Source organism: Cydia strobilella, chromosome 3, assembly GCF_947568885.1.
Source record: "Cydia strobilella chromosome 3, ilCydStro3.1, whole genome shotgun sequence".
Lineage (NCBI taxonomy): Eukaryota > Metazoa > Arthropoda > Insecta > Lepidoptera > Tortricidae > Cydia > Cydia strobilella.
The window spans coordinates 16467836-16490046 of record NC_086043.1 but is presented as its reverse complement, the minus strand read 5'-3'; the positions used below and the strand labels follow the sequence as shown (position 1 = coordinate 16490046).

At 37.4% G+C, this 22211-nt stretch overlaps 4 protein-coding genes across 7 annotated transcripts; 3 read left to right on the top strand and 1 right to left on the bottom strand.

Annotated features, from left to right (window-relative positions):
* The first annotated feature begins 298 nt into the window (after positions 1–298).
* LOC134755961 (biogenesis of lysosome-related organelles complex 1 subunit 5) lies at positions 299–1464 on the top strand. Of its 2 annotated transcripts, none has more exons than XM_063692674.1 (4): positions 299–360; positions 711–793; positions 879–1067; positions 1291–1464. In XM_063692674.1, the coding sequence occupies exons 1-4, from the start codon at positions 339–341 to the stop codon at positions 1462–1464; spliced, it is 468 nt and encodes a 155-aa protein (XP_063548744.1). In that variant the 5' UTR covers positions 299–338. The 2 variants fall into 2 exon arrangements, with proteins under 2 accessions (XP_063548744.1, XP_063548745.1); XM_063692675.1 differs by lacking the exon at positions 299–360 and adding an exon at positions 492–519.
* A 5-nt stretch (positions 1465–1469) lies between these two features.
* LOC134755960 (uncharacterized) lies at positions 1470–2986 on the top strand. Its single transcript, XM_063692671.1, has 2 exons — positions 1470–2148; positions 2576–2986. Exons 1-2 carry the CDS (start codon positions 1470–1472, stop codon positions 2896–2898), a joined length of 1002 nt encoding a protein of 333 aa, XP_063548741.1. The 3' UTR covers positions 2899–2986.
* Positions 2987–4111: 1125 nt separating this feature from the next.
* LOC134755995 (protein ref(2)P-like) lies at positions 4112–17782 on the top strand. 3 transcript variants are annotated; one of them, XM_063692752.1, is made up of 9 exons: positions 4112–4132; positions 4989–5166; positions 6562–6723; positions 8536–8714; positions 9033–9402; positions 9734–10081; positions 11864–12007; positions 13242–13382; positions 15701–17782. In XM_063692752.1, the coding sequence occupies exons 1-9, from the start codon at positions 4127–4129 to the stop codon at positions 15847–15849; spliced, it is 1677 nt and encodes a 558-aa protein (XP_063548822.1). In that variant the 5' UTR covers positions 4112–4126; the 3' UTR covers positions 15850–17782. The 3 variants fall into 3 exon arrangements, with proteins under 3 accessions (XP_063548822.1, XP_063548820.1, XP_063548821.1); XM_063692750.1 differs by having other exon boundaries at positions 13227–13382; XM_063692751.1 differs by lacking the exon at positions 4112–4132 and adding an exon at positions 4230–4389 and having other exon boundaries at positions 13227–13382.
* On the bottom strand, positions 17410–21049 carry LOC134756012 (exosome complex component RRP42). Its single transcript, XM_063692783.1, has 6 exons — positions 20866–21049; positions 20475–20671; positions 19885–20050; positions 19224–19403; positions 18886–19106; positions 17410–18138 (listed from the first exon to the last, which is right to left on the bottom strand). The coding sequence occupies exons 1-6, from the start codon at positions 20920–20922 to the stop codon at positions 18036–18038; spliced, it is 924 nt and encodes a 307-aa protein (XP_063548853.1). The 5' UTR covers positions 20923–21049; the 3' UTR covers positions 17410–18035.
* Between the last annotated feature and the right edge of the window lie 1162 nt (positions 21050–22211).

Genomic DNA, 22211 nt, shown 5'->3' with positions numbered 1-22211 from the left:
CGAGAGCAAAGTTATTTTACATCTCGTGTTTTTGAGTCAAGTCAAGATTCTACCTTAGAATTATAGAATCCAATTATAGAATCTTTCGCTTTCTCGGGACTCAAAATAAACACTCGCAAGAAAAACCAACTTTCCTCTCTTGTTGCACAAATAACTATTAACGTATTTTTATAAATCTTCATTTTTAGTTTTAAAGTATGTCGATAGATGGCAGTGAATTTACAGTGGTTACAAAATTTACTATGACAGTACCGCTCTATCTTATTATATCCTCCTTGGTAAAACTTACAAGTGTAATCCTGGCCTAAGTAGTGATCGAAACGCTATTTGGTAAACCAATGATGACGGAACTGTCACGAGGTATGTATGAAAGGCTCGGATTTTTTATTTATCTTTAGGTAAAACTACAATTTTGCTCATCACGTTTCTTAACAATTGTCAAGTTCCATCCTCATAGTGTCCTGTGACTAATAATTGTATCGTTGATGCAATAGTTGCATCGTTACATGAAATTACCAGGTCATACGTTTTTACTAAAATAATTAATGTAAAATTACTCACATATTGCAGAAATTTATCTTGGATTTACATGAACCACAGCAATCATTATGTTAATAATTTATAAACCTTTAAAAAACATGTAATAAACCTCAAACTAGGTCACTAGCATTGTCAATTAATATTTGGTGTCAAAATGATTTTGATTTCAGAAGTTGGTGAAGTTTGGGCTAGATTATTTGATCATAGACCATTTTTAAATGGAGAAATAAAGTTTATGCTAAAGGAGTTCGAGGTAGGCACAACAATTTTCAAAGATGTGAAATTTAATTGCAAATAACAGAAGTCCTTTGGGTCTTATTTATTCAAGTTTATTTTAGGAAAAACGTGGAGACCGTGAAGTAGAGAACTTGTTCTTCATTCTTGAGAAGGTCACTGACATTAAAGACAGCCAGGTTGACAAGATAAAGAAAGGCAGTGAGGCTGCACTACCTGTACTCAGTGAGAAACTAAACCAAGCACTCCAGTTGTGTGAAGGAGTTGAGACTGATTATCTTGAAGTACAGAAGGTATGTTAGTCGAATATAAGTGTGGCATGCACTAGACACCTATACTGTCACACTGTCAGTAACACTAAAAGTCCTCATATGGCTATAGTCGATGACAAAAATATGTCTTACATTTTTAGTGTAAACATCCTTCATGTTGACTGCATTAGGACAATATTCCTTTTGAAATTAAGTAGATATTACAAAATTTTAAATTAGAGCTTTATTTTCATTTACTTTTCAGACTTGTGCAGAAAAAAGAGCCGAAAATCGTGAAAAAAGGCAAAAGGAATGGGATCAGTTCATTGATGATATGAACTTTAAGTGCCTAAGGATTGACAACGCCTTTGAAGAAAAAGAGGAAGAGCTGAGAGATCTCTACGCAGACCTAAACCACAAGCTCAACATTACCAAATAATTACAATGGATCAAAAGTCATCTCTCACAGATCCCACCCTTAAAATTTACCCATCAGAAAAACTTATTAAGTTCCTCCAAACAATAAAAAGCAATTATGAAATACCTGAAAACATTTTGAAATTCATTAAGTCACAACCTAATAAAGGAAAGGACAAAGTAAAACTGAAGAACATAGAACAAGCATATCACTTCTGCGACTCTGATATATCAAAATTAGAGAAAATTAAAGTAGAAGTTAAAAAATTTGACCTGAAAGTACTTGAGAAGGACGGTGACGAAAATGACAAGAATGCTGATAATGTACCCAAGGAAGTGCTCAAAGAAAATGATAGTGGGGACAAAAAGAGACAATTAGAATCAGACCCAACAGAAATTGAAAAAGTGTCAAAGGATAATGAAAAAAACAGAGATGGTCCATTCCTAAAGACTTCAGATCTAGACTGGCTATATGTTTATCTTAACACTGTTAGAAGCACTGAAACAGACACCCCATATTTACATGAGCTTATGGAAGGAGTTCACATTGAAATGCCCGAAAATAGTGTTATTAAAAGGAACCCTGTGTTGGAACAGAGGTGTGTGAAACTGAGGGCTCAACAAGAGGCTAGAGATTACAGGAAAATGACAAAAGGTGTTGATAATGTAAGGATCAGGTTCCCTGACGATTCCATTGCTTTCCAATGTAAGTACCTAATTTTTTTTTGGATAAAGCTTTCCCAATTTTTGATCAACAATAAATCTAACCCTGTGCCAACATAATGAAAATGTTTCCATACATTTGTTGTATGAATTTTATACTTTGTAATATACATCTTATTGTTATATGAAAGTTTTCTGCATGTAATTCTATAAATTTTAGTCTTTAGGTGTTTTACGTGTAAATCTTTTTTTTAGTGTCACTAGTGGCTTGACTTATTATTTTGAATTAGGTATCAGTTCTAGTTAAATTTCACAATTTCAGGTCAAACACATTCTGGAACTATTGAAATAAGCTTACTAATGGTAATAATGATAATTCACAACACAACCAAACCTAGGCCTATGAATCAGTTTTACACTTGATTAAGTACAAAAATATGACTGATATTTAAACTTTTTTTATGTTTTAGTGAAACAGATGAACAGGCAGCTGATTGCCATTGGCCAATTCATCATTTCAATATTTGCTGGATTCCTGTTCGGCTTCAGAGGAGTTGAATGGATGGTTGGTAACCTCGACTTTGGATTCCGGCTGCTCCTTGGAGTAATGTGTGCTCTGGTGATCGCTCTTGCTGAAATATACTTCCTGGCCAAAAAACTTAATGAAGAGCTAAGTGTTCCTGAAACCACACAGATAGGAGGACCTCCTAAGTTTGTTGACCAAGAAAAGTATGGAAGCCAAAAGAAAGTTGTTATTAATAAGAGTGTTAATAGTAAGGAACATCAAGATTAGTATAATATTGGTATAATAATTTACTATATAGTTTCTTTATGTATTGCTGTAAATTGTACGTTATTACAATTAATAACTATTTAAAATATTGTTGATTTTAATTTTCTTCGTGTCTAAGTGGTTAAGCGCTGGTGGCCTAGCGGTAAGAGCGTGCGACTTTCGATCCGGAGGTCGCGGTTCAAACCCCGGCTCGTACCAACGAGTTTTTCGGAACTTATGTACAAAATCGCTCGCTCGCTCGCTGGCAAACCTCGAGTTTCGATTTTAGAGACTGGATGCACCCGGAAAGGTGGGCCAAAATGATTACTGAGTGGGACCCACTATGTGTGACGTATTTAATTTTTCTGAATAGAACTGGAAAAAAAACGAAAAGAACGAAGTTTTGTAAAATTCCCGAAAAAAACATTGATTTTTTCCGGAATTTTCATCCCTAGTGAAATTCAAGTATTTCCTTTGCGTGCTTTGCGTCTACATTTTTTTAAATTTGCCGCTTTTTTCTACTGACGGAAATGGCTTGACGTATACTTTGTCAAAGGACTGTCTCATTACAAACATAGACAGAGAGAATCATACTATCTTTGTCTTACACTAGTACTAGCACACAAAAGAAAAAGATGAGTAGTTTTTTTTTTGTTCTTATTTACTGCCAATTTGGTATGACCAACTATAAAATGATTATTCCTAAATCAGCTAGATTCCGGGGCAAGGAATAGTTTTGTAGTTTCAATCCACGCAGTGCAGTTAACGATAACTGAGTAAATTTATTTTTAAACTAATCTTTTTATTGAGTTTTATTTAATATGATATTGAAAGCCGTGACAAAAACAAGGTCATCGGTTTCTGTAATATTCACATAGTTTTTGTGTTTGTTAGGCTCTAGTTTAGGTTAAGATTTTTGTAATGTTTTATTTTGTATGACATGTATTATGTATCCTTGAAGTAAACAATATTAATTAAGGTAACATTAACCTATAATACAATTTGATTGTAATAACTATATTAATATACTTAATACAAATAAACATACATATTCACATTTTATACTTGTAAATTATTTGATCCAATTAGTGATAAAAAATCAACGAAATTGTAAACATATGGTAAACAGAAAACTTTTGTGTAAAGGAGCGACATAAACATGACTTTTTGTTTTGACATTTGATTTTAGTATTTTGAGTTGCATTGCACAACTATTGATTATCTCTCGTATTGCGTTCTCCAACATTCTATGTATGTGAGTATCTGATGAATCATAATATTTTGCACCGTATATTTAAGCTCGCGCGCCGCACGACAACAACATTCGCTCAGCGCTCTGTGCCGTGCTGGAAGACACGATTCTTGTTTGTTTTTACTGATTTTGTAAACGTAGTCTTTTTCAAGTCGATAATTGAATAGTTTTGGTTTTTTTGAATACCTGTTGCGCGCGCATATTTCGACGACTTTGTTCTTTGTTCTGTTGAAAACATTTAAAAGTCGGTAAATTTAATGGTAAGCTTGGAGTTAAGTTTAGTGTAGTTAATTTATTTGTTTCAAACAAAATGGCGCCTCATATGTAAGGATAAGGAAAGTGGTATCAGTTGCTTACTTGCATTTTTAAATAGTTGCTCTTCAGAGTAATGAGTACTTAACAGTACTATGAAATTCGGCGCAGTAAGTTTTGTGCAGAGAGTTATCATAGATTTCTCTCTTTCTTAATGTTGCATCATCTAATCTGGTAATCACTGACAGGGTTTAAAGCTTTACAATTAATTATTTGTAAAATACAATTTTTCTAACTTTACCACATTCAAATGAGTCTACTGAATTAATGCAACTAGGGAACAAATCAAATGTTTTTTTTATTAAATTGTGTTTTTAGGGTTCCGTACCCAAAGGGTAAAAACGGGACCCTGTTACTAATACTCCGCTGTCCGTCTGACTGTCACCAGGCTGTATCTCATAACCCGTGATAGCTAGACAGTTGAAATTTTCACAGATGATGTATTTCTGTTGCTGCTACAACAACAAATACTAAAAAGTACGAAACCGGGGGGGGCGAGTCCAACTCGCACTTGTCCGGTTTTTTTAAATCAACATGACTTTCACAGACAATGGAAGACCTAGTGCAATTTAAGGTGTTCGCCTACTGGTCCCAAGATGGCCCCCCAGAAATCCGCCGTTTCGGGATTGAGAAAAGTGTGGTCACCAGTTTCCATTACTTGAACGCCAAGCTGCAAGATGTCTTCCCTGGACTTAAGGGCAAGGTTTACACTGTTATGTGGAAAGGTAATAAAAAAATTACCATTGTTAAAATTAGGGCTATCGCGTTTAATTTCGCCGCTAGGGGTGCTAGTGTAGATTGAGGTCTTTCAAAATGTCAAATGCATAGAATTTTGGGGGGTTTCAAGCTTTTTTATCGGGAATTTTTACTCCTTATTCATAATTGTGGTAAATCTTTGTCCATCTTTGATTAATCATGGTAAAAAATAGATATAGCTCAACAAATGGTAGTGGTTTAAAAAAGTGTCAACTAAAATACATGCAAAATTAAACAGGTTGACAAAATGGCACATTTAGATGTTAAATATCAAATTTAAGTACTAACATGTATGGACCATTATGAAGTCTGAAATAAACGTTTTTTTTTATTTTATAAAATACCTTTGTGTATATTAGAACATATTGATTTTATAAAAATAAGCATAGAAGACTATCAAGATCTGTTTTTCTGGACCTACATCTACAGTGGCGCCAACTGTTGAGCACAAAAACGGTAGCCCTCATTGGGACCACACAAAAATGTTACATGATTACTTTGCCCATCTCGGCAAGATAAACATTTGTGAGCATTTTGCATCTAACAATGTTCAATGTAAACATCTGTCTGCTTGACTCTGAAATGACATAATGTTCCCTGCCCGCTATGCGGCCAAATCTCAAAATTTATGATTATTGATGATTCAATCTTAATTAAAGTTAGGGCCTGTTTCACAATGTCCAAGTAAAGTCCTGAATAAGCTACTTGCCACTTATCTGACGAATAAAGTCATCGTTGGCGTTTCACAATCTCCAAATAAGCTTAACTGGTAGATAAAATGCTTTTTTGTAGGAAATTTTATCTGGCAGTTAGTTTTGTTTGTTAATTAGCTAACCAATACTTTATTTGGACATTGTGAAACAGGCCCTTAATAAAGTTAAATTTCCTTTAAAAATGTTGGTGCCCAAGTGGCCGTATTGCAGGCACGGAACGATAAATCATCAAAGTCAATTTAGATTAGATTGATAATGCTATATAAAACTGCCTCAAAAAATTTGTAGGTATATTAAATTGAAATTCCTTAAACCAAACAAAGGGCCTTAATGTTGCTTGTAACTTTTCGTGTAACCATTTGGCCAGTATATTTTTCATTTCAACCATACTTACCTAAATATGTCTAGTACTTTTTGCCTAACATTATATGTATGAGTAGAGTAGCTATACTAGTTAGTTATAATGCGAGGCAATTAATGTGTGTTTGATATGTTTAAACAATTGAGGGGGGATTTAAATTTTCTCGAGGCAGAGGTGTAGGGTTAGAGCCGTAGCTTAACGTTCATAAGCGCGTTGTAGCCTACTTGAATAATAAACAATCTTTATCTTATGAATCCTTCTGTTCTTATCTAGTTTCTCCCTTTGTTCAGATGAGGATGGTGATGAAGTATCCATTTCATCGGACGATGAAATGATGATAGCGCTGTCTTCTCTTCAAGGCCACATTTATAAGCTGGCCGTGAAACCTAAAATCCAAGACGGGGGGGACAAGGATGTTGACATCACAATTGCATTTCCGGAGGTCTCTTGCGGTAAGTAATTTTAAAAGCAGATTTTACAAGATCTACGATTTTAACCTGTGTCATTTCATGGTGCTTTAAATCCTGCATATTATGCATATATAAGAAAAGGGTTAAGATTTGTTACTTTTTAAAATGTATACTTGGTAGGGACATGGTAGGGAAAACAGAATATCTATTTATTTTTGGTAGGTTAGGTAACTTGCCTAAAGATACGCATAGCCCTTTGGCTGTCAAAGACGTCAACTGCGCGCGGCTACAGCTTTCGGACATTACAACAAGGTACACGATGACGCACACCGTAAGCGTGGCGATCAAAGGGTTAAATTTAAATACAACAAGAAAAAACCAGTAACTTTGAAGTTGCACTGAATGATGTAGCATAATGATATAGCAAAATTGATAGTACTTATCCTGCAAGGATAGCAGCTAGATTTATAATATTTGGATTTGCCCAAACCGGTCATATTTATTAGTGAGGTTTCGGCTATCTCGCCAAGCAACTTTTACTCAACAAAAAAGAAAAAAAAATAGGCAAGTAAGATTTCCAGTTCCATAAACACAACACCGCCATTCGGTATTCCTTTGCGTCAAATACAAGAGATGATGTTGCAGATTTGAAAGTTCTGTTACACATGAATACATGATTTGGTGAATTTGCTATGAGGATGTTTGCGTCAATACGATTTTAATATGCTGATTTATTTTTCTGTTGCTATTCTTGTTTTATAAGTCGTAAAGTTGTTTGACTACTTTGAACTGATATGGGATCTTGTTATCAACAATGCTTTAATTATTCATGTAATTTATGTTAGTACCTTCATTTAAATAGGTATGCACTTGCAACATTATGACCATCACTGTATTATATACAATTGCATATAAATATTATATCCAATTATATGCCAGGCCGACATAGCTCGCAGAATTGCAAACCTTAAGTGGCAGTGGGCGGGGCACATTGCTCGCAGAACTGATGGCCGGTGGGGCCGGAAGGTTCTGGAGTGGCGTCCGCGTACCGGAAGACGAACTGCCGGTAGGCCTCCAACAAGATGGAGCGACGACCTGGTGAAGGTCGCGGGAATTCGGTGGTTGCGAGCGGCACAGGATCGGTCGGAGTGGCGAGCCTTGGGGGAGGCCTATGTCCAGCAGTGGACGTTTATCGGCTGACATGATGATGATGATGATGATGATGATATGCCAGGCCAAAGTAAAGGATTGCTTAACATCTTGTAATTGCCTGAGGTTTTTTAAATCTGCGTTTTTATGATATTTTACGTCTGTTTACGTACTTACTATATGCAATCACAAATGACACAAACATGACCTTTTGACATCAGTGTGAGAGTCATCTCCTCAAAACAGATGTCTAATTAAAAATTATTTTCGCTTAAAGTAATATAATTATGCCTATTAGGCCATATCACTTGAAAATGTGCAAGTCAAGCCCATAGTGTGTACAATCTAATCTTATTTCGAGTAGTTGGCGTAGGTAAGCACTAGATTTGGTCATGGACATGTTCCAAAGAAAACCTATCTGGTTATGACGGCTTTTGGTATATGTAAACCCCTAAACTTCTAGTAAAGCTATATTGCGTTGGCACAGAAGCTACCCCCTGCCTCTGCCTTCCACCGTGGCCATTTCAATTACGCGATTTTATTCATCTAGAGAGAAGCGAATCAAAATCGCCTGGGAGTTATAGGATTTGAGATTTCTAGGTGCTGGAAAATGTGGGGATAATATGAGTAAATTCATTATTTATTATTCAAAAAGTTAATAAGAGTTCATTCATAAGACTAGGTACATATGTATTTGTTCAACAGGCATCACAGGCCCCTCCGCGCATCATATCGGCGTGGTTTGCGACAACTGCGAGTCCCCAGTATCCGGCTACCGCTACAAATGTACCGTGTGCGCCGACTTCGATTTGTGCTCGCGGTGCGAGGCCGCCGGCAACCATCCGGAGCATTGCATGGTGCGCGTACCCGCTCCGAGCATGCCGGTTCGTACCTTACTAGGACATCTACCCATTTCATGGGATTGTAGTCCTTATATATATGGGACTATTGTGGTTACTGCTACAAATGTACCGTTTGCGACGACTACGATTTGTGCTCCCGCTGCGAGGCCACCGGCAAACATGCCGGTTAGTACTTTATCGTCAGATAAGTGTTCCATGGGATTGTAGTCTTTATATCTAAAGGGGTTTTGGTATGCTACTGCTACAATTTCTGACTCTAATCAATCCCTATAGTCCCAATACGAAAACTGTGTGTCGTTATCGAAAAGTTCTTGATCATAATATAAAAAAATCTTACAGCGTGCCATGATCCGAGCGGCGATCAAACGCTCTCGCCACTTCTTGAAATCCGTCGCCACCAATGCCGAAGAAGAGTCTCATAAACGCCACCGTCGTGACCGCAGTGCTGAGAAGAAGCACGACCATCACCGTGACCACCACCGCGACCGCCGCTCGCGCCCCAGCTGGATCGACACCTTCGCTACCTACATGAACGAGTTCGCCAACTTGGCCGGCGATATTGACCTTGATACCTTTAACAAGGATCAGAAGAAGGAACAGCAGACACCGCCTAATACGGCTCAGCCGCAACCGAGCACGTCGCAGACGCAGTGCCCTTTCAAGCCGGCAATGGGATGCCCGTTCAAACCAACCACTGAAGCCAAGCCAGGTGTGTATTGGAAATATATATGTATTATATGTATATCAACTTTCTATTTAAAATTTAGGGGTAATACAATAAATCCCTAATTACGATAATAGTTTGTGTATGGGAAAGAAAAATAAAATAATTGATACAACTCACAAAGCGAGTTTTAGATTCGTTGCGATTATGGCTCACTGTATACTTACCTGGAAACTACTTACAAATATTATGCGCATCCTCACTAGTTAGCCCTAAGTTGTCAGTTTACGCGTACTGCGTAACATTACGCATCCTATTTCGTATGAAGCACGAAACTTATGAGAGATAAATATTCTATTTTACCCAATGCCAACAGATCCCACCACACCAAAGCCAACAGAGTGCCCCTTAAAACCGTCTACCACCACGACACCAAACCCTGAACTTCCTCAGTTCAACCTCCCATTTGGACTGGACCTCAACGCTCTGCAGACGCTTCTTCAAACCCACTTGGTTAATCTGGCTCCTCGTGACCAGAACATGCGAGAGGAAGGTCAAGGTGATAAGAAGACCACTGATGACGCAGAAAGCGTCAAGTCTGATAAAGCCAGCACATCTGACAGGGCCAGTGTCAAGTCTAATGAGTCTGTGATTTCTAATGACGTGAAAAGGGAGCCGTCTTTGGACAAAGCTGATGACTGGATGATGGTCAATCAGGACAAGGGTATGAATATCTCAGTTTTACATTTTGATCCCTAAATATTTGTTGAACAAATTTAGTGTGTAGAAATAGGAGTATTTTAACAGCGACTTATATAGATAAGTAGCTTTTGCCCGCGACTTCGTCTGCGTCAATGAGGATATAATAAGATAGAGTGGTACTGTCATAGTAAATTTCGTAACCACTGTAAATTCACTGCCATCTATCGACATACTTTAAAACTAAAAATGAAGATTTATAAAAATACTTTAAAATGTATTTAAATATGGATAAATGATTTTTTTAGTTGCATTAATTATTTTTATATGATTTTGACCCATGTTCTTTCACTGGTATGCGTTAAAATTATAAATAACAAACGAAACAGTCAACGCCCTCTATACGAGAGTAGGCCAAAACTAGTGGCGCCATCTGATCGAGAATCAAATTTTCTTGATTTTCGAGGCACGTTTTTTCCTTAGACTGTATCCATCTATTACGGAGTTATATCTATCTTTGGTCTGCGTGGAATCAATAACAGCAGCTGTAGTGTAAGTTTAGCGCCTGGATAAAGTCTAATAGCAATCATTCAATTTGAGCATAATATGCACACAAATTATCAGGCAATTCATAAATTATCTCAATTCCACCATGATTCCACCCCGCTTTTCACCCTCTTAAGGGATGATTTTCGGGATAAAAACTATCCTATGTCCTTCCCCGGAACTCAAACTATCTTGCTGCTAAATTTCAACTAAATTGGTTCAACGGTTTAAGCGTGAAGAAGTAACACAGAGACAGACAGACTTTCGCATTTATAATATTACTAGCTTTTGCCCGCGACTTCGTCTGCGTCGACAGTAGACAGAGTAACAGCAGCTAAAGCATAGCGCCTGGAAAAATTCTCATACCAAATTCAATTTGAGCATATTATGCACACAAATTAGCAGGCACTTCATTAATTATCTCAATTCCACCCCGCTTTTTACTTTCTTAAGGGATGATTTTCGGGATAAAAACTATCCTATGTCCTTCTCAGGTACTCAACCTATCTCTATGCCAAATTTCATCTAAATCGATTCAGCGGTTTGAGCGTGAAGAGGGAACACACAGACAGACAGACAGACTTTTGCATTTATAATATTACTAGCTTTTGCCCGTGACTTCGTCTGCGTGTAATTAGTAATTTGGATATCTTAATTCTTAAACAAATCTGCTTTTTAATCCATCCTTTTTTCACCCCCAAATTGGTCCACACTATACATTTCACCCCATTTTTTACACCCTTAAGGGATGATTTCGGGGATAAAAGTTTTTTTTATATCATTTCCCACAGCTCAAACCATCCCCATACCAAGTTTCATCTAAATCGGTTGAGCGGTTATTGATTCCCCATACAGATTTCCACCCCCCTTTTCTTCTGACTTCTGGGATAAAATGTATCCTATGTCCTTCCCCGGGACTCAAACTATCTGTATACCAAATTTCAACTAAATCGGTTTAGCGGTTTAAGCGTGAAGAGGTAACACACAGACAGACAGACTTTCGCATTTATAATATTACTATGGATTAGTATATATTAGTATTAGTATGGATAGTATGGATTCAAATAAATTATATATTGAGACTACAATAACAATGTGTCTAAACTTAAAGCTATCCCAATTATTTATTGGCATGAGATAGTTTAGAGCAGGCAATCTGAAATAAACAAATCAATTATGTAAATTGATTATGAATGCCTCTTCATATGAACTATCATATTGAAGTTTGATCTTTGTTCCTAATCACCACATTTCGGTGCAGATCTGATGGACCTAGCTTATGTGAACGTAAATCCAACTGCTCCGGAACAGGGCCCGATTGGGTTCAACCTTCCCGAAGAATTCCAGCAGCGTGTCAACATCTCCGGTGGTAATCTGTACCCGCCTCTCAATATGGCTACCGCAGGTAACTGAAAAATTCACTCATGTATGCATGTCGCTTTTTGTCTATGTTGACATCATCAATATTGCGGTCAAAGGGTCAAATTAAATCATATTTCGAATACAATAAAATATCCTACTTGTTTATTTTCCGTTATGCTACTCTACCGACTCGGTAATATTTCAGTAATTATGGTATTTGAAAACTTTAAATGTGTCATTGCTTTGATTTGGTGCATTCACTGATTATCCTCATTCCTTTGCCTTTGTTATAAGTTCTGTAGAAGATTGTTAGACATATCAAATATAATACTTTTCTCTGTAAATGTTAAAAACAATATGCATCACCTATCTGGTCGGTTTGTTACGCTGTTCATAATGACCGCATCGAAAAAATAAAAAAAAATTTGTAGCTCATTTAAATTTTAAATTTAAGAAACATCTGTTGGGTCCTTCCTTATCCCTTATCCTTTAACTAGAGGATAGCGTTTAGACTGTCCTGAACTAATATCTGGCCTATCGTTTCGAGTTCCAAGACGTCGAACTCGGCACACAACTCTGCAATTAGTTGTACCTACATTATAGGAAGTTATAGGAAGATACCTTTCTAAATTCTAATTCCTACTTATTCTATTAGTTATAAAACTTCAGGTCCAGGTGCTTATTTTGTGGATTCTGCCTGATGTCTGACTTGTAACTATTGCATGTTTCATGGTTTTGTATCAGAATTAAAATAATTTTAAGAAGTAAATTAAACTATATTACTTAAATATTTTACAACCAATATGTAGTACTTCTAGCGCAGCGAGCATTTGTGTTTATGTAATGTACATTCTCGTGTTTTGTTATTTTTGTTATTTTTAATCGTTACATAATGTAACTCAATGGATGACTGTTATTGGCCTTGTTTTATGTAAACATAATTATATTGGCCTTGTTTTATGTAAACATAATTATGTCTTAGTTATATTTACGGCTGTTGTTATCCTTAATACCAATAAAGAAAAAAACAATCTAAAATCTATGTTGATTCATGCAGACAAACGTAGGTACTGCTTATGAAACCTGGTTGAAAAATTTGTAGCCTGAGCAGCTACCTATAGCTGCCAAGTTACCGCATTAGAAGATTTGCAACTAATTTAACAGAAGTCATCAGCTCATTTCACTCGAGCCACAATTTTTTTCACTGTCATGTCTCATTTGTTATAGTATCATGCAAACATTGACCCCATTTTAATATCTAGTGTTGAATACTAAAGAAGCCGAGCTGCCAAAGAGCCAGGCTGCCGCCGCGCCCGCCCCCGCCCCCGCCCCGGCCCCCGCTCCCGCCCCCGCCTCAGCCTCCGCCTCAGCCGCCGTGCCCGCACAGACCCCTAAACCGCAGCCGCAGCGTCACCCTTGTAAGTAAATTGTAAAATTGTAACTACACCACAAACTCAATGTAACTAAATTGTATTTTTTCTACTCGTCGACCGAGGTTGAGTTGAATTAAGATTTCGTATACCAAACTGCAATTGGGCACTTTTCATGTATGAACTCCCAACACAACTATAATATTCATTTCGATACAGTTTAGTCAACTATAATGAAATTGACCAATCACAGCTCGCCAAAATCGAGAAAAAAAAGACTAGAAGAAAAAAAAATTTTAGCTTGAGCAAGTACCAGGGCCTCATGAGTTACGACTTACGAGGTGTCGTTGACCAGCCCGCCGGGCGGCCGGGCGCATGTATACGAGTTTGAGAGCGCGGTTGCTCGCGTATCTTAGCTGAATACTTTTGGTTTGATTAATATGATTCTACTAGTTTTAAAGTATTATTTTTGTTGACTCGTAGAAAAAGTATTGTATATTAGGCTATTCTACGGCTCATAAAATACATCTCGGGACTCGTACCTAATGGCACACTTTCCACACTTGCATTGAAATGTACTATTATGTCACTGTTATAAAACTGGGAAATGTTACAGTTATCGACATTATCGTACTGTAAACTATTACTAAGAAAAAACAAGAACTTTAATAACACTGGTTGTGAATGTGAACCCAAGTTTCAGCGTAGACAACTAGCAAAAAGCCAACACAATAAGTGCCGTTTCAAAAGAACATTTGTGGGTCTTTATAAACTAAAAGTAGATCAATCCATCTTATTTATTTATTTTACTTATACAGTTTTTAGGGTTCCGTACCCAAAGGGTAAAAACAGGACCCTATTACTAAGACTCCGCTGTCTGTCTGTCCGTCTTGTCTGTCTGTCACCAGGCTGTATCTCATGAACCGTGATAGTTGAAATTTTCACAGATGATGTATTCCTGTTGCCGCTATAACAACAAATACTAAAAACAGAATAATATGGGGCATTTTCTATGAAAAGGGACCTTATTGTCGATGGCGCTTACGCCGCACAGCGTCGCGCGGCATTTTGTTGATATCGGAGCATCGTTTATAATGGCGTAAGCGCCATCGACAATAAGGTCCCTTTTTATAGAAAATACCACATATAAATATTTAATTGGGACTCCCATACAACAAACGTGATTTTTTTGCTGTTTTTTTCCGTAATGGTACGGAACCCTTCGTGCGCGAGTCCGACTCGCACTTGGCCGGTTTTTTAACATACGAATCTTGGCACATCTACGAATTCGTGTCAAATATTACTAAATCATTTCTATTTTCCATGCCTAAAACAATGTAATACTTATACATGGACGAGCAGTTTGTTTTGTACGTTCAATATTGTTAAATTATATCATTTCATGAGTCACTATTATTTTGATGTGCCACTGATAGCCATCGCAATAACAAGACTATTCGACAACCCTCAACCGATAAGATAAACGTATGAACTAAATTCGTTTGTTCTACTTTTATAGCGATACTATTTAATAACATGATGATCACGAGGCTAGTACTATTCATGATGTTCTTTCACAATTAATTAATGATTTATTTAATTTTGTTGTCGAGGTTCAGTTTCCTTATATTGGTATAATTTATATATCATCTACCACCACAACAAAACTTCAATAGTTACAAAAAACTTGATAGTTTAAGCTTTAGTGTAACGTTGTCCCGTAATATTTATTTATTTTATTCTTCCATAGAACTAGATACAATTTCCACGGCTTGCATCATGCTGAATAGGGTCCTTATACCGTCGTGTGTGTAAGTCCTATATGTTTGTCATTTCATTTGTTTACGCCATTTTCACCCCCTCCTAACATCGGTTGAAGGTGTCTGCACCCCAAATTTCCTCCTTCATTAAGTATATGAGAGGCGCTATATGACATTGGTGGAACTGCTCCCTAAGCACTATATTGGGCTGGTTCAGGGCTAGAAATCGATAATAAATGTCACTGTGATTCTTCCCATCAGCATTTGTGTATGCTCAGCACACGCCACGACGGTACTACCCTGCCACTCATTGAGTAGAATAATGACTTGTTTGTATTGTATACAGACCCAACTAAATGTACGCGTGATTCATGAAAACTGGCACGAATGAAATGAACGAAACTTTCATTGTACGAGTGACACCTGTACACAGTCAGAGCCACCATTTTATTGGTTAATGTGATGTGATACACACATAGATATTTTAATTCACTTCATTCGAACCAGCTCTTGTGAATCGACCTGTACTTCTACTTCTACCCATAGTTTATCGTAGACTCAAATAAGTATTCCTTTTTTGGTCAATATGATTTCTTAATTCCCCAGCTCCGCACATTGAGGCCGCCATCCAGCAGATGCTGTCCATGGGCTTTACCAACGACGGCGGCTGGCTCACTCAGCTGCTCGAGAGCAAGGATGGCAACATCGCCGCCGTGCTCGACCTGCTCACCCCTGTCAATCCTAAACAGAAGTAAAGCGGCGAACTGGGCACTTCCTGCTTGTTATACATAATTGGTCTCACTCAATGGAAACATCGTAATGGCTGGGCCACACCCACACTAACGGAAAACGCCGTTGATTATCGCGATAATCCCAGTGTGGCCGTATGAAAAGTGTCCATTATCGCGATAATCAACGGCGTTTCCCGTTAGTGTGGCTCAGGCATAAGAGTGACTAGCAACAAAGACAGCAGCGACAATACATCTCGATAACATCAAAATCCATTTCATAAGCCATAAGTAAGGAAGTGCCTGAAGGAAGTTAGTGGCAATGATCCCGCATTATTTTAAATAAAGTACACATTATTGACGACCGGTCTGGCCTAGTGGTTTGTGACCCTGCCTGTGAAGCCGATGGTCCTGGGTTCGAATCCCGGTAACGGCATGTATTTGTGTAATGTATTTAAGTATTTGTATAAGTATTTTATATATATATCGTTGTCTGAGTACCCTCAACACAAGCCTTCTTGAGCTTACCGTGGGACTTGGTCAATTTGTATTTGTATTTATTTATTTGCATAATCATGTACATTACATTTACAGAGATGGTATTTGCAAAGTAAGAGGCACTGATACCCTGGTAGGGCATAGCAAAAAATATCTTACACACTAACATAAAATTTACATATTAAAATACAATAATAATTTATCAAAACATTCATATAACATTCAATGCAATTAAATTCAATTGGTATAGAATGGATTTGTGTAAGAATGTCCCTATAATATTTATTTATTATTATCCATAACTTTCTATGTATCGTCATTATAACGAAACAGCACTTTAAGTGGATATATTCTAAGAGCATTATTCAATTGGGAATTAACCCCATAAATCTTGATTTTTGAAATAACAGTTTAAAACTGTTTTTAATTTTAGATTATACTTGACGTGTATTCATGCAATTATTCAATTGAATGTTGTGCAATTACAATTGTGTTGTACTTAATGTTATAAATAATCGTGGACATTTATAGTTATGTAGGTTATCTACGTGCCTAAGTTTATAAAACGATTACACTGTATTTATTAGTTATTAGATTTATTATTTTTCTTATTATGATTCGTAAGAGTATAAGTTAGGTACTCTTTATATTTATTTACTGTTAAAATATGATTATTTGATTATACATATTTAATTTACTGTTTTGATATTCAGTCATCTTCTCTTTGATGTTCATAATTCTGGAAATATCTAAAATATGTAACTAATCACTTGGTGTGTCGAATGGTATAGCAACTACGCACTATAGATTACTATAATAACTTACTTGCTGTTGAGTCCCCAGCAAGCTCGGTCCTCCATATAAACGTAGTTACGCTCTCATATTAAAACGACTAGCTAGATTGCTCTGAAACTTTGTACTTACAATAGGATAAGGTATATCTAGTCCTGTAATTAGTTTATGTGCCACACCTAATGTCACCGCCACCATCTATCAATGTCATCATTGCGGCAAACTGTTCACGAACAAGTCTGTTTTAAAGAAACACACTCACTTACCTTTACATAAATAGATCGGAGGGGATTATGGTTTAGAATTAGATAGACATCAAATCAAAAAAAAACTACACGGGGGCAAAAAACTATAAAAACGCTCACATGATTATACAGACAGGTGAAAAGCCTTTCGGGTGTAATCACTGGCTACAAGAGTAGTAGGAAATCAAATTTACGGACTCACCTAATGACTCACACAGACGAGAAGCCTTTCAGTTGTAGCTTGTGGCTACAAGTGTAGAAGAAAAGCACATTTATGGAAGCACCTGACGATTCACACAGAGGAGAAGCCTTTCAGGTGTAGCCACTGCAGCAAAGTTTCATTACAATCCAACGCGTCAGGTGTAGCCACTGCAGCAAAGTTTCATTACAATCCAACGCGTAATTTGAAAATGAGAAGGATGCTCCGTTTGATTGGGAAGGTGAAATTCGGCCAAGCTTACCGGGGACTTAATGAACTAGATGTGAATGTGAGGGAAGAAAAGACTGGCATGGCCTACATTACTAGACAGGAAAGGATGTGATATCTAAAGTGTGATGCTATTGTTAAGGGTTAATGTTAATTATAGATTACAAAAATGTATCTGAATGTAATACTTAATTAAATAAAGGCATATGGGAATAAGTAGTTTAAAAAAAAAACCTTTTAAAATTAAGATTTTATTTGAGAAATCCATAGGAATGCTTTTTTAGGCCGATAGTTTCCTTTCGCTCTCGTAGAAGCGCGTCTCCTAAAGCTTCATCTAGAGATTTGGCAGCAATTCTGGAAAGAGAACGAAATTCATAAAATTCGGCTAATTTAGACTAGCTAAAACAGCTGGTCGAAAAACATTAGCTGTTCTATTTGACTATTTCTCTAATAATTATTTTCTAACAGAATAACGAGTTTTCTAACAATGGGGTCTTGTTTAATTAACCTTTTGGACGCCGTGTCAAACACAAAAGCTGTAATCCAGACGCCACGTCACCGAAGTGTCAAAACTGAAATTGAACTTTATGCATATGCATGTAGGTCTATGTTGCTCTGTGGTCTATGACCGATTAATGAGTCTTTGGCTAGGAGGATATAAACAAACGGAGACGCCACGTCTGTAATTTGCTGTACAAAAAAGTCTGCCAATTTTTGCGGGGGAGGGAAACGTCAAATGACTGTGTATGACCATTGGCAGACTATTTTCGACAGAGGGGAACGCCTGTTAATGGCTACTCCGTTTGGTTATATCCTCCTAGGTCTTTGGCGTTGAACCTGCGGTGCGTATATATCGGTCATTGACGTCCAAAAGGTTAACGACCTGAGAATGAACTCCTTAGGATTTAGTAAATTACATTTCTGGATAATAGCATCCTTATCTAACGTCTTTAGGTGCAAGGCTCCTTTTCATATGGCTATCATAGTTCAAAATTTACTTCAGGTGCTTTTAGGGTCGCCCTGGTATAATCCTCATGGTAGGCAGACCCCAACCACGAGGCAAAAGAGGTTTCTACACACAGTTTACCTGTTAGCACTTACATTCCTTGGTTGATGGCATCCTTGAGCGTCTTCGGCGCCACGCTGCCCGGGCCGTTCATAGCTATTGTGGTGCACTTGCCGCCTTTAGGAGCCTCCAGGGCTTCCGTGCTGTAGTGTCGGCGGTTACCCGAGACTCCAACTAAGAGGGAGATAACGCTGCAGCTTTCTTCTTCGGCTGACGGGTCTACAACGCATTTGTCTCCGATTTTGCATAAGGTTACCTATGAATTGTAATGGTAACATCAATAAGTTTAGATTAGCTGTCACTAGCCGGCTAAGTTCTCTAATCAACTTATCACAAGAAGTTCAAGTAACATAAAACATAAAAATATATTAACCAAGAGTGGTGCACTTCCAACATTTAAGAGTTTACTATCATAGGGATCGTCAGACAGCTGCAAGTCTACATTTCCTCCGTCCATCAATGCTGCCTTTACGAGAGGAATCCTGGTGTTGAACAACGCCGCTTTGACGGCTAAGGAAACTGCATCGCACAGGTTGCCACCACTTTCAAGAATCTGGAATTGCAAATATTTATGAGTGTGTTTAATGCCATATGGTTTGTCAGAAGGTGTATCTGCATAGCTGTCATTTGCAAACCTGTCATGCACTGCACATCTTACTTCGAAATGCATGTGAGGTGTAAGCAGTTCTTTTGTAAATGATTGGGGAATACCGCGCTAGCTTCACATTAATCAGACCTGGATGCACCTTTGCATAATAATATTTAGCATATTTTGTACTTAATTGTGTGGAATGTGTACATAGATATGCTTGCTCACTATTTGGATAGACTAAAAAGTACTGGGTGTTGTATGCATCTGTATAACAGTTATACAGATGCATAGTAAAATGCAAATACAGATTGTTCAATGACATTATGGTAAAAACAAGAAAGATCTATCTATCTAGCTTTGCGCTTTATGCTTAAACAAAATGTACAGACCTTGGGTTTAAAATTGTACATTATTGAAAACATAAATTTCATCAAATTCTTACCAAAACATCAATGTACAGCTTCCAACACTGTTTTCCCTCTAAGATGGACAGTTGCTTGAGATCAAATGCTTGTGAGGAGTGATAGGCTCGCTGCATGAGGTTTGCTATGCTGTTAGCAAGCTGTTCGCCTCCCCTACCTTCAAATTCTGGGGTTGCATTTGCAGAGCTGGAATTATTTGCAAGTAAAATAAGATTTTTCTTACACTACATATAAAAATAATGTCCCCTGACAATTGCCAAAATCCTACCTGACAGAAGATAATGTACATAGGCATTTTGAATATACCTACTTAACTATGAATTGAGTAATAGGTAAGGTCCCTAATTTGAATCTGATGCTAATTATAGTATAGTTGACTACTGTGTAAATGTATTGTTTTGCTTATGTAACCACACCAGTAGATATGTTCATTGTTACAGACAAACTGGAACACGTCTCGCCATAGAAAAATCGAAAGAAAAGGTAAAGATGTACAATTGTTGCAACAAATGCCTATGCAGTTTTAGGCTTACAATGATACTCAGTTGATGCCTGCACCCATTGAGGCAGATATATTGTTGTATTGTATATATTGTTGTAGACAACTCACCAATCTACAAAGAATTCTATCTTTCCCATGTTTGGTTTGTCAGGTTTTGGTACATCAATTTCTGTTTTCACACCAACAAGTATATCTGTATTTGCTAAGCGAAGCCTGGCTGATCCACTTGCATGGCTGACTACATCGGTTTCTAACTCCATAGGCCTGTAATCTATGTTTGATCGGCCATCTGAACGGTAATCATCCTGCAATAGAGATGTAAAGTAAATTATTCTTGACGCTCGTTTAACTTCATAAACAGCTAATAACTAAAGGGTTGCTATTTTTCTACAGAGCAAAGTAAGCTAGGGTAGCGAATGCCGCCCCTAATCATTCAACATGTGTTATTTAAAGGATAGCTTCTGATTAATGTTTTGACTAGGTTAGGAATAATACTTACTTGTACGCCGTGAAGAATAAATACTTTTTCCGAAGGACTTAATAATAAGTTAGCCATGTTCTAAGTGAACAGCACTGTAGTGTAGCACAAAATTATATTTATTTATTGAGTTTCAGTTTGTAACACAACCTATGAAGTTATGAACACACAACATAAACTAAGTACATGTGAATATGACAGTTGAGTTGACACTGACAGTTGACACTACTGACACGACATGGTCCAGCATGGTCCAAAACCATGGAGACTATATAAAGGAGCCAAATCTCTATGTATGAAAAGTGTCCATCAAAAAACAGATATTAGGCGGCGCCACCATACACCGAAATACTACCAAAAACAACCTACGTAATTTGGTCGGGTTATTTGTTGCCTTATATTATACTCATTCATGTTATACTCATGTCCCAGAGCCTAACTAGCGCCATCGGTGAGATTAGGAACTATTTGGCATCCATTCTATACCATCCATATTCAAAACATTTGAGTAATTTACTTTTTCATCACACTCGCTCAGTAAACGTGGAACATGTGGAATTGCACGCAGACTTAGCGGGAACTATAGCAAAAGCTTTTCCCTAGGGAGTTATGAAGTTTCTAGTATAATTCACAGTTTTTTGTCTTTTTACACATTTTTGTATCGCAAGTGTGATGAAAAACATTAAAAAGTGGCAACACTATAGTGTCGTCCCTTTCAAATCAATTTAGGAAAAACGGGACGTGTGTTGCCACTTTTTAATTTCTACTCTTTTTTTGCCAGACTGTAACTCGGGGCGTAATAATATTGCAAAGTCGAGTCTATAAATTGCTTCGTCGCGATTTAACTATACTCTCGTTTGCAATATTTAACTTACGCCCGTTTACGGATACAAACGGAACGATTACATTATGCATGCATTATGCTGTTCAAGAACAAGCACAGGACAAGATACCGAATTTCAGGCTAGATGGCACTATTGCGTGTAGTAAAAATCCTGAATCACGCTATTAAGATTTTTTAGGATTTTTGTAATGACAATGACCGCGAATTTATGCAACTTTTGTTTAGTTTACGAAGTGCAAAGTAGATGTCACTGTTCTGTGTAGGGAAAATCCTGAATCACCCTGTCAAGTCAAGATTTTTGTGGGGATAGTGACCTCTATTGTACTGTATTACTGTATTGTAGTTCGGGCGATTTTCCGCAACTCGACGACTGTAGGCCGAGCACATGATTGACGCGACAGTATCTCGCCGCGAGATAGACTACCCGTCTTTTACTAACTGTATGAATTAAAGGGTAGTCTATGTCGCGGCGAGATACTCTCGCGCCAATCATGTGCTAGCCCGGCTGGCGCCTAATTTGCGT